The sequence below is a fragment of the Nipponia nippon genome, unplaced genomic scaffold, assembly GCF_047370975.1.
Source record: "Nipponia nippon isolate SJK-2023a ecotype South Korea unplaced genomic scaffold, ASM4737097v1 scaffold_5, whole genome shotgun sequence".
NCBI classification, from domain to species: Eukaryota; Metazoa; Chordata; class Aves; order Pelecaniformes; family Threskiornithidae; genus Nipponia; species Nipponia nippon.
In genome coordinates, this window is record NW_028262369.1 from 21,776,581 (window position 1) to 21,794,022 (window position 17,442).

At 37.7% G+C, this 17,442-nt stretch overlaps 1 protein-coding gene across 6 annotated transcripts; it reads left to right on the forward strand.

Moving 5' to 3' along the window:
• The first annotated feature begins 1,780 nt into the window (after window positions 1-1,780).
• Window positions 1,781-17,043, forward strand: DEPDC1 (DEP domain containing 1). Of its 6 annotated transcripts, none has more exons than XM_087732193.1 (12): window positions 1,781-1,835; window positions 3,807-4,072; window positions 4,752-4,902; window positions 6,113-6,231; window positions 6,668-6,798; window positions 7,119-7,166; window positions 10,467-10,607; window positions 11,036-11,914; window positions 12,538-12,710; window positions 13,668-13,844; window positions 14,126-14,311; window positions 16,332-17,043. In XM_087732193.1, exons 2-12 carry the CDS (start codon window positions 3,840-3,842, stop codon window positions 16,470-16,472), a joined length of 2,379 nt encoding a protein of 792 aa, XP_087588319.1. In that variant the 5' UTR covers window positions 1,781-1,835; window positions 3,807-3,839; the 3' UTR covers window positions 16,473-17,043. The 6 variants fall into 6 exon arrangements, with proteins under 6 accessions (XP_087588319.1, XP_087588316.1, XP_087588318.1 ...); XM_087732190.1 differs by lacking the exon at window positions 1,781-1,835 and adding an exon at window positions 2,790-2,927; XM_087732192.1 differs by lacking the exon at window positions 1,781-1,835 and adding an exon at window positions 2,790-2,927 and having other exon boundaries at window positions 11,063-11,914.
• Window positions 17,044-17,442: the final 399 nt, after the last annotated feature.

The following is a 17,442-nucleotide window of genomic DNA, read 5'->3' on the forward strand; positions in this document are numbered from 1 at the left end:
ATACAGAAAGCTTGTTATCACTAGCAGCCTCCACAATCTATTCCCTTATGTTTTAAAATCACTCTCTATTTGAACCTAAGGGCAAGAATGTTAATTCAGCTGCACTAAACATCAGGAGACCAATATTAAGTACTTCCAGTTAGCTTTATTCCTATGTCTAAAACAAGTAAAACAAAGACCTACAGCATATACAGTGCACACCTCTTCTTCTGTTTAGTAACACAGACAGTGAAAAACAATCCAGAGGGACAGACACAACCTTGATATTTTAAATGAACTCTATCAATCTCTATTTACCTTCTACTGTTACTAGTAGCAGGCACCATTATCAAACAATTATAAAGGTGAAACAGAAAATAACACTTTTTCCATTACTTTCGCTCATGTGTTTTGCAGAACTTTTTATGTGAAGAGTTAGACTGATGCCCTCCTATAGCTAAGCTGGGTTGGTATTTGTACAGGTATGCACTAGGTATTTCGTATTCTCTAATGAGAATTAAAAAAAGAAAAACACTGAAAGATAAGGAAATCTCATTGTAAAGCCATAAAACTGGCTCTAAGAATATTTTTAGTGACCTGAAGGTACTCTCCAATCATTTTAAAACACTCCTTATATTTCCAGTTGGTTGTATCTATTCACGACTGTGTAGTGATAAAAATACAGAACACCTGCCTCTGTGTAGTCATTTTTCTTTAAGTAGGGAAAACTACAAGCAAGAGTAGACTTGAAATTGAATTGTAAAAGCAGGAAGAGCTCTAGTTTTTGTCTCCCAGGAAATTAATTAAAACACCCTAGACTACAAGAGTGTAACACTGCTTACACTAGTATGAAAAAGATGGACCGTCACGTTTCCCAGACTATTCCAGTTATCACTTTTACTGTATTTGCTAGACATGTCCCTAAAATCTCTTTACTTGATCTAAGATATGAAGTTTTACAAAATGCAGATCATCTATAGGCAGTAGGTTGAATGCAAATACATCAAGCGTTATATTTTTTTTTAATGACCTGAGAGAGAGAGTACGGGAAGTAATCCATAGTGGAACAGCTGTAGTCATCACTTTCTGCAGGTTTTAGTCGTGGAGATTTCCCTAAGATAATCAGTAAATTGATTTATACTCTTGAACAGGTTTAAAGCCTGGGTCATTGGAAAAATCAATACCACTTTCTATCTTGGCAACCACTCATCAAGCAATTTTGTTAGAAAGGAAAACAGGAGGTGAGTTGTTGACATATATAAGTGATGAAGAGTATCTCTAAAGTTTTGAATCCAGTGAGAGTATCCACATCTTTCTTCTTCTAATCAGATGCAAAATGTAAGTGAAATAACACAGCTTCACTGAATTTTGAATTGTTTGCTATACTGATGCATTAATTGAACAACTGCTGGCTTACCAGCAAGTGCTACAGCTCACAGATCTGACAGAAGTTATTAGGAGACAGCTTTGACTGGCTCCTGCAACTCATTTGTTAAGCACATAAAAGCAGAATAGCCATCCCTTCCTTAAGAGAGTACTTTGTTGAGAAATTGGTTTCCTCAGTGCTGCTCTAGTCCTGGGTGTGCTGGGAGGCACTACCTAGGTTGCTGCATGTTTTGGTGCTTCGGCTATCTATTTCTTTTTTTTTTTTCCTGGGTTGCAGCTTTGGGTCTTATTGCTTAAATCCACTTGTTATGCTTGTGTGTTTTCTCACAGCAGTGGTGATTTTATCTCTTCTTATAAAAGTGTCTGAGGTATTTGTCTGTCTTTGTTGACTATAAAAGAAGTTTAAGTGATGAGCCTAAAATGTCTGAGCAATGGATGGCTATGTCAAGATGAGATAAAACACTCACAAGGTATTTATAGCTCTCAGGTTACAAGTATACTTGGTCTACAGGCCCTCAGAAAGAGAATGCCTTAAAAAAAAAAAAAAAAAAACCAACAAAAAAACCCTGTAAAAGCTATGTTGCAATGTTTGTTAGGTTGTTTGCTGGTGCTTTGCGTTGTTTGGGTTTTGGTTTGTTTTCTTGTTTTTTGGGTTTTTTGTTTTGTTTGGGGGGGGGGGGGGGGGGGAGGGTCTCTGTTATACCTGTATCTGCAGGACATCAACAGGGTGTGACAGGGTAGTTGAAAGAATGTGCCTTCTTCTGAAAGCAGCTAGCATATGTGTTCAGGCAGTTGTGTGTAAGCTACGTGCTAGTCTCACAGGACCCAAGAAGTGTGTAAGCCACACCTGCCTCTTGAAGTGTTGCCTGTGAAAATGCTCTGAAAACCAAGTTAAGTCATGTAACATGAGTTGGCTTTTTCTCCCTCATCTTAACAAATAACCAAGGTGAGTTTCTGAGGACTGACCTGTGGCTGTTTTATGTGCCTGTACGTGGCTTCTACCACACTCTGCTACTCCATGCCTGCAGGTAAGGCAAGTATTTTGGCCCTCGGCTGAGAGGAACAGCCATCACCTGAGCAACTCCCGTGCAGGCTGACACTGCTGCCAGCAGGCAAGGCCGAGCAGTATGAAGTGGCTTGGCCCCCTGAGGGACAGCTTAGCTCAGTCGATGTTGCAGGGAGAAAACAGTTAATTAAAGCGTCCATCTGTAAAGGCCTGACGAATGCCCCGGTAGCTCTGCGGCTGCTTGGGAAATGTTTATCTTCCTGTGGGGAGGACCCATTCGGCCATCGGGCCCACAACGCACCTCCTCCCTCACCTCCCGGCCCTTCCCCTCAGGTCGCCAGCGCCCGCGTCACGTGAGGCGGCACGTGCCCGCTCGGCTCGCCCAATCCGCTTCCGCGAGCGGCTCGCGCAGCGAATTCAAACCGCGGTGCGGCCGTTAGGCCGCTTGGCGGGGGGGGCGCGGTGGCTGCCGCCCACCCCGGCGGCCGGAGGGGCCACGCCGAGCGACATGGAGAGCCGGCCGGCCGCCCCGGGGCCATACCGCGCCACCAAGCTGGTGAGGACGCCGGGCCGGGGGTGCGGAGCCGGCCGGGGCAGCCTGGCGGCGGGGTCGGTGGGGCGGGAGGGGGAAAGTCGGCGGTTGCCTCGGCGCCCGGGCCTCTGCCTCACGGGTAAAGCACAAATTAATATTAACCCTTCGGGGCCCCCGCCCTCAGGTAAATTTCTGGCGTGCCCGGAGCAGCGTGCGGCCGTTGGGCTTTCGGGGTGACCGCGCTGGCTGCAGTCTGAATGCAACGCGTGGAAGCCTGGGCGCTGTGGGGCAGGAGGTGGCTCGGCCCCCCGCGACCGCTGTCACGCAGCGTCCGGCGCCCTGCGACCCTCCCCGGGCAGGGCCTGCGGCGGTGGCAGCGCCTTGCTCCTCGAAAACCGGGCGACAGCTTAGTAAGAGGAGCCTGCTAATTATAGCGTGTCATCTAATTTTGTGCGAGTAAATAGGAAGGGAAGAAAATACTTTAAAATTTAAAACTGGTGTTTATGTACTCTGACAGCTGGATTCATCTCACATCTGAGAGCTGCTCCAAATCTGAAGGCTGTGGTTAGACAGTGCCTCAGGAAACTGAGTTGGTGTAAATGCTAGGCATGTGCAGACCGGGTCAATAAAGCTCGTTATGTTTGTGACGCTCTAACCTTATTTTCAGTAACAGAAGAATGAGATAAAAACCTAAATGAAATGTTGATGTATTTTTTAATCTGAACTTTAATGTTTCTATGTTAATACTACTAAGTTATTTAGTATAACTATCAATATTTGTTAGTATTAATATTGTGATTTCATTTATATACTTAACTAATATAATATTGTTTTAATTGATACTTACAATGATGAACTTCAGGCTTTAATCTTACATTCTTTCCTGTTTTGTTTCCCATCCAGTGGAATGAAATTACAAAATATTTCCGAGCAGGCATGCCATTAAGGAAACACAGGCAACATTTCAAAAAACATGGAAGTTGTTTTACTGCATCAGAAGCTGTAGACTGGCTCCATGAAGTACTAAGGGATAACAGTAACTTTGGTCCTGAAGTTACTAGGCAGCAGACTGTTCAGTTATTAAGAAAGTTTCTCAAGAATCATGTAATTGAAGATATAAAAGGGAGATGGGGATCTGAAAATTTAGAAGACAATGGTGCACTATACAGGTACTGAAATGAAGACCAGTTAACAGAGCTCTTCAGGTTGAGAACTTTATTGAAAAATCTTAATGCTGAGATTCTCAAAAACATCTTGCTTCGGGTTGAGCCAAAAGTTGGGCCAAAAATTAATTATTAGCACCATTTTACTCCACTCACTGTTTTACTTTACTCTGACTTGCAGTATAGACCATACATCCCGTAGGCTGAAGGCTGTTTCCATGCTAATGTCTAGTGAAGTTTTTCACTGGCATGTGTGCTATGCTCAAGTGCTTTGGAGGGGAGCCGAGGAAAATTTATTGTAGTAGCACCATGCTGTGCTACCAGTCCTGTGTTTACTTCTCTTGTACGTTTTACAGAAAGTCTAAGTGGGAAACAGTCTTTCCTAAGTTCTTAAATTAAAGGTATTAATGGCCCTCACTTCTCAAATTCTGCTTTCAGTGCTGTATAAATATCTGTGTATCTTCCACTTGACTTTGGAATCGAGAAAAGTAGCCCAAAGCTAATTTATAATATGATAATGTTAAACAACGTTCTAAAGAGAAAATTTCAGCATTTTTCTTCTTAATTTCCTGAATCTTTTCAGAATCTTATGGAATCACACTGATAGGGTGTGGTTTTGGTTAAGCGACTTCTTACATTTCTAATATATTCTAAATGTATTTAACGTCTCTCTTGCTCATTACAGATTTCCTTCAACATCTCCAGTTAAACCTCTACCAAGCTCATGTCCACCAAAAGAGAACTTGGAAAACTTCTCTAGAGAGAAAGAAAGACTTTTTAAACTGCCACATATATCCAGGAGAACTTTTAAAAAACATGAGTTACTACAGTCTCTGGTAATAACTTGTGTTTCTTACATAATTACAGTTGCCATGTATTTTCTTTATTCTTTAAAAAAATAAAACTAGAAGCAATCATCTTTTAGTGACACTGTTTTGTTGTGTCATCTTTCCTTCTACCTTAAGAAATAAATCGGTAGGTTCTTCTAGACAGTGAAATAGAACATTTATATAGGCATAATAGAAAGACACAGCTATATTTTATAATAAAGTGTCTTGGTGACCTGTGCTGTTTCTCCTCAATGTACAAAAAGAGGTTTTGTTAAATAACTTGTTAATATTCAAACAAAATATATACATGTAAAATCATAGCTGTAACTGTAACATGGCATTTTTGAAATGCTGGCAGCAAGTGAAAGGGATTATGCATTTGACAGAAGAAATTACGCTCTTAAAACTATATGAAGCTGTTTTTTCTAAACTTACTGGCAATAGTTTGTTGGGAATATAAATGGGGGGTAGAGTTATTAATGCAGCCATGTTACTTAATGAGAAAGAAGGGTCATTTGACGCACACACGCCCTCATTCCAGTATAGGGCTAATTTTACATCAATATGATCTGAGATTACATAGAGTTTTAATTGTGTATATATGTGTCAGCAATTGAGCATCTTAGGTCATTGGTATGGGAGGGTTTTTGTTTTCTTTCGGATTATTTTGTTTTGTCTCCTCGGTGCAAAATTGTCTCTGCTACAGTATTTTAAAGTATTGGGAGGGCTGGAAGGTGGAGTCCTAGAAATGATCTGGACAATGTGTCCTTGTTGAAATTTAACATATTTTTTTGTTTAGGACAAATAAAAGGCACAAATTATTTAACTGTTCTGCTTACTTTTTGAAAAAGATTGAATGTGAGTGTTTGGCCCTTTATTCTTTTGAGATTTGTGTGTGTGTGCATACTTTCTGAATTTAGATTGTGATACTAAAGGAGAATACTTTGCTTACTAATACATTTGGATTTGATGTGCTTCTACCTTTTAAATTGCTGACTTCTGAGTTGATCAGGTCTTCTTTCATAGTGTCCGCTTTTGCTTTTTAGATTGGGTATGCTTACATTTCAGTGCTGAGACTATTAGGGTTACTCCATGGATCATGTTTTGGAATTTTATGTTCCACAGAATGCCCTATACTTCTGAGAACAATTTTTACTTAACTTTGAATTATTTTAAGAGGCTTGTTTATCTCACAGTATAAACCACTCATTTTCAGGAAAATTTGGAAAAGCCAAAACCTGATATAATAGAAGAAAACAAGGAAGACACACTGCATAGGAAGGAAATAAGCCAGGAATATGTGCAAGAAACTTGGAGAAATATCATTCTAATCCAGTAAGTAATACATTATAAAAAACACCTTCTCGTAGACGTGCTTTGGGTATGTAATGGCCCAATCAAGCTTTTGGCTTGCAACTTTTTTGAAATTTTTAAAATTACATTTTAAGTTTAATGTTTTACTAAGTATTGTTTACATATGGTTTCTCATGTACTTACTAACATTGGATTCTTGCATTTAAGAAATGTATTGAAATTTATTGTTGCTGGTGTTGAAGTATATTTTAAGTACCACAGGTGCTCTTTCTGACTGACTTTTGGTGTTTGTCCCAGTAAAAAGTGCATCCGCAAAGTGTCCTTCTGGAAGTGAGAACTTATTAAACAGCAAACTAGCTTATCAAGTAACTGTTGTTTGAATAGATATGGAAAGAACTTGTTTTCATTCATTACTAGCAAACCTTTTAGAAAACATCTGCTTTGTTACTCCCCACAGTTTGCAAACCATTTTAGGCCTCCCAACTTTGGAAGAAGTTTTGCAGCCAACACAGATAGTTCCTGAGTATGTCATATACAACATGACTAACACGAGCAAACATGGTGTTGTTATTTTGCAGAATAAATCAGGTAAGATTTTTTTTTTCTGGTTTTGTTTAAAGATTCTGTGTGGTGTAATCACAACACACAATAAATAATAATTAAAGTAATATGTTTCATAGTCTGTCTTTTACACTTTTTTCCCCAAACTACAATACAGTTCAGTATATCTGTCTAGAAGGTTTTGTAGGTATGTTGCATTTACTTTTAAATTACATGTGTAGCAATATTTAGTTTTAAATTTGATCTTTTTATTTGAGGTATTGTTTAATACATGTGTGCCTTTATTTGTATTAGTTATTAAGTCTTTGGGCTTATGTATAAATAATGTACTTGTTTGTTTGTTTTAGAAGACCTCCCGCACTGGGTGTTGTCAGCTATGAAATGCCTTGCATACTGTAAGTCACTGAATAGCTTCTAAGCTCCAGAAACCTATTTTGAGTTGAAAGTGAAATATACTTGCATGTTAACCTTAATTGTGATGTTTCATTTTGGAAATTCAAATAATCTAAGTGCCTTGATATGCTAAGAAGCAATGACAGCAATCCATATCAAATTATTGCACAGAAATGTAACCTAAAAAAAGTTAACACATGTTAAAGATGTTAGATTTCAGGTAACAAAGATATCAGTCCTTTAGTAGTCTAGCTAGTTATCCTGGTTTTAGGCTGCATTTATGCTGATTCTGCATATGAATTTTTGGCAACGTGAACAGATTAAATTGATGGAAGAAGAGGGGCTTCAGTGTTCCTTAATCCATGAAATGTACAGGAGAATGAATTAAACTCTGTAAGCTTTCAGTGGAAGCATGCTGTCCAAGGCCATGAAAAAGCTAAGGACTGTTTTTTACAAAAATAATTCCTATTAACAAGGAGTCAGGCAGGAAGAAAACTTGAGTAGTTGGGCAAAACCTGCATGTGGTTTCTTCTAATGCAGTTTTTCAGGAGTGAAGGGACTTTCCTTTTCCAGTTACTGGCTTTGAGCTGGACTAAAACAGTTCCTGCATTTCATATTAAACTGGGAGGCCAATTCACAGAAAACAAGTTAGTTTTGTATTTGTCTTAGAAGAAATCAAACAAAATTTTGCAAAGGGTTTGAGATAAAAGTATGCTCATATAGTCAGGTTTATAGTCTACTAAATTTGTCATGACAATAGAAGGAAGAGTTCTGCTCATTTGTTCCTGGATCCTGGACTTGGAGTATAGCTCCTCTGGTACCTCCTTATCTGCTCCCAAACTTTTTCTCCAAATGGTCTTTAGAAAAAGCTTATGCTTAAAACCCCGTAAGACACCTTATATAGTTACGGTTCAGCTGTGGAAAATGAAGGCCTTTTATGTCTTACAAATCGCTGCCTAGTAGATGGGAAGGATTTTTAAAGTCAGACATTTTAGCTGTTAAATGTGTCTTGTGACAACTGAACTTACATTGTCCGCAGACTGAGAGTCAGTCTGCACTCACCTCTTACTTTGGTGTTAATGTATGAAATATCAAGCAGCAAAACTGAAAGTGGTTACAACTTACAGAAAACTCAGTGCTTCTGGTTTGTTTTCTCTGTGTATTTGCTTAAATGGAAAATTTAGAATAGCATGATGTTAAATCTTGAACTTCAGAAAAGAAGAATCAGTTACCTAAGGCATCACTGTTATGTGTACTTCAGCAGCTGCCTTGGAACTACTGGCAAAGTACTTACTGTGGAGTAATACAATTAACACGGGTTTTCACACGTTGCGGGCGGGGGGGAAGTACTTTCACAGTGAACCTAATGAAGTTCAGTTTCTAATGGCTCACTCTGATGTGGATTCTCTTGCTAATAAAGGAGTAGTTTTGCTCTTCATCATGTTCTGTAGCAGACCTGTGTGGTATGAGTAGTCTTTCTCATTTACAGTGCCACTGATTTGTATGAAACTTCACAGAATCTAACTGTCTTGGGGGCTTCCTTAGTCAGATGTGTTTGAAATTGTTACAAACGCATACAGATCATGATTATGGAAGCTTTGCATCTTTATGAAGCAGGCTTTGAAAAGATTCTGGAGAAGCAGAGAACAATTAGACTGACTTTTTTCTTTTTTTTCTTTTTTTTTTTTTTATAAAACTCCCTGTTTAAATGGCTAACAGGGTATGCTAGAGTTAGATGAGTGCTTCTCAAATTAAATCAGAGATGATGAGTTCTTTTTATATGTGTGCTTGCCCTGCTGTTTAACTCTTGCCGCTATTCTTTGCAATCTCCTTCGTTAGCTCCCCTCAAAGCTGTACTAGCTATAACGTGGTTGGATGGTGTGTGTTTACACATCTGCGTATATCTCTGGCTGCTCAGTGGAACTGTGGCAGGGGTCCATGCAGGGTTAGTGTGGCTTCAGAAGTTCAGTTTGCAGCATATGCTCTTGTGAAAATGACCCTTTTTTTTTTTCTTCAACAGCATTCCCAAAAACATAGAGCCTTTTACATGAAGAGCACTATTGGGAAAAGCAGGACAGGGAAGAGCTTGGTGAATGGATTTAAATCAAAGTGGAAAATATAGTTGAGCACTAGTCTTTGAGCATTTCAATACCTTAATTCCCCCGTCAGTCCTGTAGTTAGAACTAATAGGTCTTTGTATTCATGAGACAAAAGCTACAAGCAAGCTTTCTGGTTTTTTGAATTCTCAATTTCTAATTTGAGTGAATTAGTTCAAGTGGAGATTTTATCTCTGCATCTGCTAGCTATACTGTAACCAAATGATTAAGGCAGTAGTTATTTGCACAGTGAAAACTAAAAATACTTACACTGGCAGGGGAATACTACTCTACTGTATTTTTAGTGTAGTGTGTGGTAATGTGATTATAAAGTTTGATCATATCAAAAGTTAAGTTTTCCCTGGTTCTATGTGTAATTAAAACTGCTATTTCCTAATTCATTAGAATTGGCTTTGTAAGGTAGCTTATTTCATTTGTAGGAGTTCAGTGGAGTATGATAATGTTAGGGTTAAAAGATCTACACAATGTCAAATTTTATTTGTACCGTGACCCCTTTCATTCATTCTTCTTCTTGTCTGTAGCAACATGGGCAAAGTTTATTAACCAGATCCCTTAGATTATAGGAATGCTCATCTGCCCACTTGTGAAGAAAATTAGTTGTAGGTAGCTGTGATTCACCATGGGAGTAGTGGTGAACAGAACTTTCTCTTGGTGAACCATTTGAATACAGGAGTTGAAAAGAGGACGTCCTCACAAAGGGAAGACACTGACCAGCTCTGCGTGGCCTATTCACAAAGCAACATTTATATATTGGCTGGCTTCTCAACTTGCCCATTCTTCAAAGTTGGCTATAGCACGAGTAGCTTCTTGATCTAGAAGCTAGAGCTCCCTGTGGGAGAACTGGGATTACTGTAGTTTGGAAATGAAGGAAAATACTAAAAGTTTGTTTATTATTTTGCTGAGGAACCTATAAGGGGCATAAATGAGTTTTCATTTATTTTCTTGGTGTAGAACAGCTTGTTGAAACTGAGCACAACTCCTCAGTGGCTACACAGAATATTTTACACTGTTTTTGCTTACAAATGGTACAGTGCTGAACTAAACAAAATATTTGTATATTGCTGACATGATAAACAGTAATTTCTACAAGAATAAACTTACACTGATTTTTTTTTTTTTAAATTTCTTTTGTAATGGAATTGTGACCTTTTTTTGTGTGACTTTTCTTTCTTCGTCTCTTTTTAGGGCCTAGAAATAATGACATGAGCCAACCAACTTACAGTGGGTTTGAACGGGATGTATTCAGAATGGTTGCTGATTACTTTCTCAATCTTCCTGAACCATTACTGACTTTTGAATACTATGAACTTTTTGTTAATATTTTAGGTATGTATGAATTTAGAAATAATCAGTGCAAGCTGTAAGTTTATATCAACTGGGGAACAAATCTGTAATTGAGTAGATCTTGACCCCCTAATCTGTATGGCAGCTTGAATCTGAGGATCATCAATGCTATCATTCTGATTTACAGTATTAATTGAATGCAGTTCTGTCTCATAATATCCTATATAAATTGCTGTTTGAGCTAACATTCTAAATATGCAATAACCATAATTTAAAAATATGTGCTCGTTCCTGTCTGTTCCTTGCTATTGCAGTGTGTTAACTTTCTTTATTCTTGCATGTTGGTTGCAATTACCTTGTTAGATTGCTTTTGAACTGAGCTAAATTTTTCTTAATGCAACTTTATTTCTTTCTGAACTTGTTCATTTTCATACCACTTGCATCTTAACTTATATTTCATTTCCTGATAGTTATGTGTGGCTACATCACAATTCCAGATATATGCAGTGGAAAACATTCTGTCCCAGATGAGAAATGTGACCCACAACCTTCAAAAATTCTTCACTTGAACTCTTTCAAGTCAACAGAATGTCTTCTTCTAAGCCTACTTCGCAAAGAGCCTGACAAAAAAAAGAAGGAATATGAAGCTTCCAGGAAGTCCTTTTCAGAAGAGCTAATTATTCAAAAACAATGTGCAAAGAAATTGCAGCAATGTAAACTGACATGTAAACAAGGTAGTGCTGATAATTTAATAGGAGGAAGTTGTCAAAATCTTTCAGGTTTCAAGAATGAACAAGATCCACCCCTAAAATTTAGGACAAGGTGTTACTCTTTGGAAAGAATTGGAGATACTGCCTCAAGTGTATGTAATAAAGGAGAATCTGATTCTCTCAGGCAAAGGGATGTGAACACCATCCTGGGCACAAGAAATGGAAAACAATCACTAACGTATGAGCCTAAAGCTAATTCTGTATTGGAGCTTGGTTTTGATAACACATGTCAAATACAAACCCGTGGCATCAAGAGAGTATCTGCCTCAACTCTTGCGGATAAAGAGCTGTTTAACGAAAATCACAGGTCAAAGCAAGTATGCAGATCTCTCAGCTTACTTGGCAAGAGGAGCTCCAAAAGTTGTGCTAGCATTAATATACCAGTTGCTGAAATCACAGTAAAGCCAAGGTCTCAACTTTGTGGGCAAGGAAAACCAAATACCTCTGGTGTGGCTTCTTCAGTGGACATCAGGACTGAGGCTTCTGATACCACCATCAAAAAGAGACTCTGCAAAAGTACCATAGAACTCTCAGAACACTCTTTCACTCACTCTTCTTATATGTTGACTGGCACGCAAAGTAAGGTGGCTTTCTAAAGCATGTTGTATTGGCTTATTGTGTTGACTAACTAATCTCTGCTTCCTTAATCTTTGGCACTGTTGCTAGTTTTTTTTGATATGCATATAACATGATTGGTGGGTTTTTAAAAAAAATTCTGGTTGCTAAATTGCACTGTTTAAAGGTAGTCCTTTGTACCTCTGCTAACAAAGAGTAGCGTGTAGTATCTTTGGAGTCTTAAACTTGATGTGTCAGTATGTCACCTTTCTGTTCAGGTAAGTGATAAGTAATTCTATCCTAGATACTGTCTAAGAGTGAGACAGGGAATTTGCACAGACTTGCCTGTTGGAGGAGACGTCTCTTTCTGGTCTTTGAAACACATTTTCTGGAAATACTTCTGGGAATAACATTAGTGTCATTTCTTAATTGTATTATGGTCTTAATTGTACCTGCAGTTTATCATAATGAAGCAAGTTGAAGATGACCACACAAAAAAAGGACACATAACATTTACTATGTTACAACTGATTTGTATGAAACATAAATTATCATCATTGAAAAAAATTAAATTTCTTGTAGAGATAAAAATACCCTGAAAGTTGGTTCAAATCTTAATCGCAGCTGTCTTTACAATTAACTTGTAGATCTCCTTCAGCCTCATTTAGAAAGAATTGCTGTTGAAGCACTACAGATATGTTGTTTATTGCTTCCACCACCAAATCGTAGAAAGATTCAGCTCCTAATGCGTATGATCTCTCGGATCAGTGAAAATGTTGATATGCCACGACTGCATGATGCAATGGGCACACGTTCTTTGGTAAGAGAATCACGAGTGCAGCGTATCTATTAAGAACATGGCTGAAGTAATGCTGAGAATACTAGCAGTATTCCATGCTTGAGGTTCTTGTCTCATTGCAATTAAATAGTGCTTAACAGGCAGATTTTTCATCTCCAGGATATTTACAAAAATCTGACTTGAAGCAAGCACTTTCTTGTCTCCATCCTAATATATTTCAAATATTGTTGTTGCTTTTGTTTACTTCAGGAGGAGAAGGGAAATAATTTCTTAAAAGAATGTAAATGATTGTTTAGTCTGATTTCTCACCCAACTGCCATTTAACTTAAAAGGTGTTGACAAAGTGTCTGTAGAAAAGCTTTCTTGGGCTAAACATTTGTGTATGTGAAGTTATGACAAAAACAGTTCCAAAGAAGTAAAGTTTCTGCCTAGTGAGTTTTAAAAACTAGCTTCAAGGTCTGAAGCTTTCATTGGAAGGACTAAAGATTATTGTCAAACAAGATTAGATAAAACAAATTACATGCTAATGTAAAATAAGCCTGCTAAAAGCTGGAAATATGAAAGCTGTAAACCATGGTTTTTTAAAGCTCTTTAAAGCTGGATCTTGGTGTGCATTAGATCTTGGTTAGGTTGGCTCTGCAGTTTTTTTATCATCTCACTTGCCTCAAGATGGCTAATTGAAGATGTACACTTTTTTATAGCGGAAGACTTTTTCTTATTATTACCTCTTTAAAATATGTATTTCTTAATTGAAAATACTGTTCAATTTTAAAAAGTACAAGTCTAATGTTATAAGAAGTTACTTTATTTCAATGAGGAAAAAATTATAATCAGTTTTCCTCCTCTCTTGACTAGCGGTGCAGGCAAGAGAGATTGCAATGAAAGTTGGTATTGGAGAATTCATTGTGCCACTGTGTAGACTGGAAAGAAGGCAAATCCCTCAACTTCACGTACTAATGATCTGCTAAACACTTCTAGATGATACAGACTTTTTCTCGATGTGTGCTATGCTGTGCAGAAGAAGTAGATCTTGATGAGCTACTATCTACACGATTAGTTTCATTTCTAATGGATCACCAACAAGAAATATTTAAAGTACCAACTTACCTCCAGGTTGCAGTGCAAGATCACATAGAATACATGAAGATGGCTCAGGTTGGTGGCATGACAGAAGTTTAAGTTCCTTTGCTAATTGCAGAGTATTTGTTACTTCTGAAGGTGGGATGGGAAAACTGCAAATAAAACCACTATGTTTTGAATGCAAACTTTTATTAAACTGTTGATGCAATCATAGATATTAGCTATGTTATAATGTATTGCAACTTGTGACATCACTGTAAGTTAGTGTGCTTGGGGATGTTTGTTAGGTACCTTCTTACTGAAATAACACATAATCATCTGAATATATGCAGTACATACTTCAACTCTTGTTTCAGTGCAAATATCCAGAGGAAGAAATTTGTGCCATATTGCCAACATACTCATACTGCAAACAAATAACTCCTCAGGAGTTTGAAGAACAAAAGGTTTCTACCTCTCAAGCTGCAGTGGCAGAGCTCTTGGAGAACATTATCAAAGATAAAAACTTGTCTGTGAAAGACAAAAAGAAAAAGTTAAAACAGGTGAGAAACTTGGTGGATATTTCATCTACTTCTGAAAATGCCTTTGTGAGGGAAGGATCTCAGTCACTAGACCCTGGTACAGAACAAGAGCAGACTGTATAGAGGGAAATGCTTGTTTTGTAGAAGAGAGCTGTTCAATGTTTTTTGATTGTGTGCTCTGATTGGGATTTTAAAGACAGTGTCTAATACAGCATTTGATGCTGTTTGGCAGCAGTGGTGTTCAAACAATGTTTTACAACCAGTATAAAATTATTCCGAGATACTGCTTTCTGTTAAATAATACATGATAGAATTATAGCATGGTTTCTTGTGGTGCACTGGCTATACAAGTTACCATTAAAATGCCATAGGTGGGCTTAAAATCAATGGGTGTTAAAAACAGTGATTTCTTGCTTTAAGAGGTCAAGCTCTATCTGTTCACAATTTTGAAACATTCTTTTCTGTGGACTTAGCTTTGTGTTTTGTAACATGTATATTGCTCAAGATTATCTGGTACTTCTATGGCCTAATACTAAAGCTAAAATACAGTAATTCTGGCAGGATTTAATACTGGAGGGGTTTTTCTTTTTCAGAAAACCTTTGGCAAGTATTTCTGACCAATTGAATAGTATAGTACTTGTCCTAGAATCTCCTAAGCAAGTCTTGTGACTCAAATTTGAAAAAGCAGCTTTTCAGAGCAAACACATTTCTTTCTTTTTGGGGCCCCTCCGCCACCCTCTGCAACACTGACTTTTATAGGTGATGTGAAAACTTTCCGGTTCTGTAAAAATGAAGGCTGGACTGTTGTCCAAGTTCATTAAAACTTCCTGCATGTAAAGAAGAGTAGTTAATTACAGTCAATTAAAGCTTGCAGTAAGTAAGCAGTAAGAAGCAATACACAGCAGCACTTTAAGCAGGTGAAGTGGGGAGGAAGGAAATAAACTAAAATCCTCTAATAGTAAAACTTGAAGTACATACTTAAATTTTTGGTGAGTTCCCACCAAAGTCCAGAAGCAGCTTGTACTGTAAGGGCCACATGTTAGCGAAATTTATTTTTAAAATTTGCAGAGCTATATCATTATAGTCTTGCCATATGTGCTGGGATAGGTAGTGGTGTGATAAATCACAACTTTTTTGAGTGATTATTCAGTTTTGATACTTTGAATTGGGGGAAGCCAAATACATGGTGCTTACTAGAGGGTTAGGTCCAACTTGTATCAACACCAAAAGTTACAAATGGTGTCATTTTCCCTCGTCTGAGTCAATCAGCAGAAAGCTTTGGCTGATGCATAGATGTATGTATCATTATTCCTTCCTTACATAGGAAACAGGCAAAATGTCAAAAACATATCTCTGAAGCCAGGTATTTTTGTTTAGTTGTATGTACATCTGCAGGAACTGAAAAATAACTCCCTTGTTTAAGTAGTAAGCTTTCCTGAAAGAATACCTTCAAAATCTGCTGAATCTTAACTTCTATTTAGGTAAAACGCTCATAATTGTGATTCTTGAAAGATAGCTTTCCAAGCATAAACAGAATAGATACCAATGCTGGCTGGACAGTGCGGCTTCACATTGGTGGCTACCATGCCTTGCTTGGGGGCGGAAAGCTGGTCACGCTGTTCAAACAATATGCAGCATTACTGTTGCTCAGCTGATGAACAACACGGGGAGCAACTGCAGACTGTCACTGCAAATGGAGATCTAGGCAGTTAGAACAGTACAGCGTTTGCTCACAGCGCTATTCCAGTCACAACAGCTAAAAATCCTTGGGAATAAAATGTGATTAGAAGCTTTTCTCATTTCAACCGAAGATGAAGTGCCTGAGAAAATTTCTATTTGACTCATTGTTTATCAGTTGTGAACTTGTAAGCACAAGGGACTACAGCTTTGGTCAAGTGTCACAGCAGAGTTACTTTCCATGCTCATAGCCTTGCTCCTCCTGCTGGTATGCATCCTTACAAGGTGATTCATGCTCAAGCCCTGCGCAGCTGGAGTTTTTGGTGGAGTCTGATATTTTAATTTTTGCTTTTGTGATTTCTAGTTTCAGAAGGAATACCCTTTGATCTACCAGAACAGATTTCCAACTACAGAAAATGAAGCAATGCTATTTGAGAACAAACCTACCATCAAACAACCGATGCTTAGCCTAAGAAAACCAAGATTTCGTAGCCTAAGATATTAATTTCACCATGCTTCAGCTGCTTTTTTATTTGATGTATGTATGTATGTATGAGTGATTTACCAAAGGGCACTTGCTACAGAAATTTGATGGTGGCTATGTGTGTAGAAGGAAGAAATGTTTACATGGACACTATGTTGAAAGGTGCCAAAACAACTTTTTTTTTTTTTGTGCAGATAACTTTTGAATGACTGCTAAGAGAGAAAAAAATATTTATCTGTTTACAAATTATTACAATATATTGTGTTCAGTAAAATAAATGTGAAAATAAACATGAAGCTATTAGTAACCAAAAACTTACATATGGTTTTCATACTGGAAACTAATGATACGCATATTGTTTTAACTTTTTAAATGCCTGTTCAGGAATTCATGCCATTTATTATAATTTGTGTAGGTTTTTAAATGTCTGTATGTTGTGAATAAGTGCCTTCCTTGTATTCTCAAAATATTTGTCTTTAAACAAAACAATGTTCTTTGAGTTTGGGACTAATTTAAAAGTTGGTTCTGTTGTTTCCAAGGGAGCCAGAAATTCACCATTAATAAATTTATTATCTGACTCCATAAAATACGTCTGTTCATCTCATCTGTAAAATTCACATAAGCTTTGGTATATTTATTTATATTAAAAGTCTTGGGTATATTTCTGACATTTTCATGGAAAACTTATTTTGGATCTGTACTGTACTTCTCAAAATAATAGAAGTGATGGATGATACATGAAGTGACAACGAATGGAATCAGAATACACTAAACTTCCCTATTTTCTTTCCAAAGTTAGGGGTTTGCTTATTAATTCTGATGGGGCCAAAGCTCCCCCACAAGAGTATAAATCTACATGAGTATTTCTGTGAGAGAACAATTCAAAGTAAGTGTTTTCATAAAGGACATCCCAGCTTAATATTTAGACAGATATGCTTCAGGCAAAAGTCACAAGTGGTGAGTGATGTTAATGTTCAATACTGGGCTTGGA

What these genes read in the sequence shown, in the direction of transcription:
- DEPDC1 (XM_087732190.1), top strand. Translation starts at nt 2,880, where the DNA reads ATGGAGAGCCGGCCGGCCGCCCCGGGGCCATACCGCGCCACCAAGCTG. An exon ending in CATACCGCGCCACCAAGCTG is followed by an intron (nt 2,928 to 3,806) that starts GTGAGGACGCCG and finishes TTTCCCATCCAG; the next exon opens with TGGAATGAAATTACAAAATA. An exon ending in TATTTTGCAGAATAAATCAG is followed by an intron (nt 6,799 to 7,118) that starts GTAAGATTTTTT and finishes TGTTTGTTTTAG; the next exon opens with AAGACCTCCCGCACTGGGTG.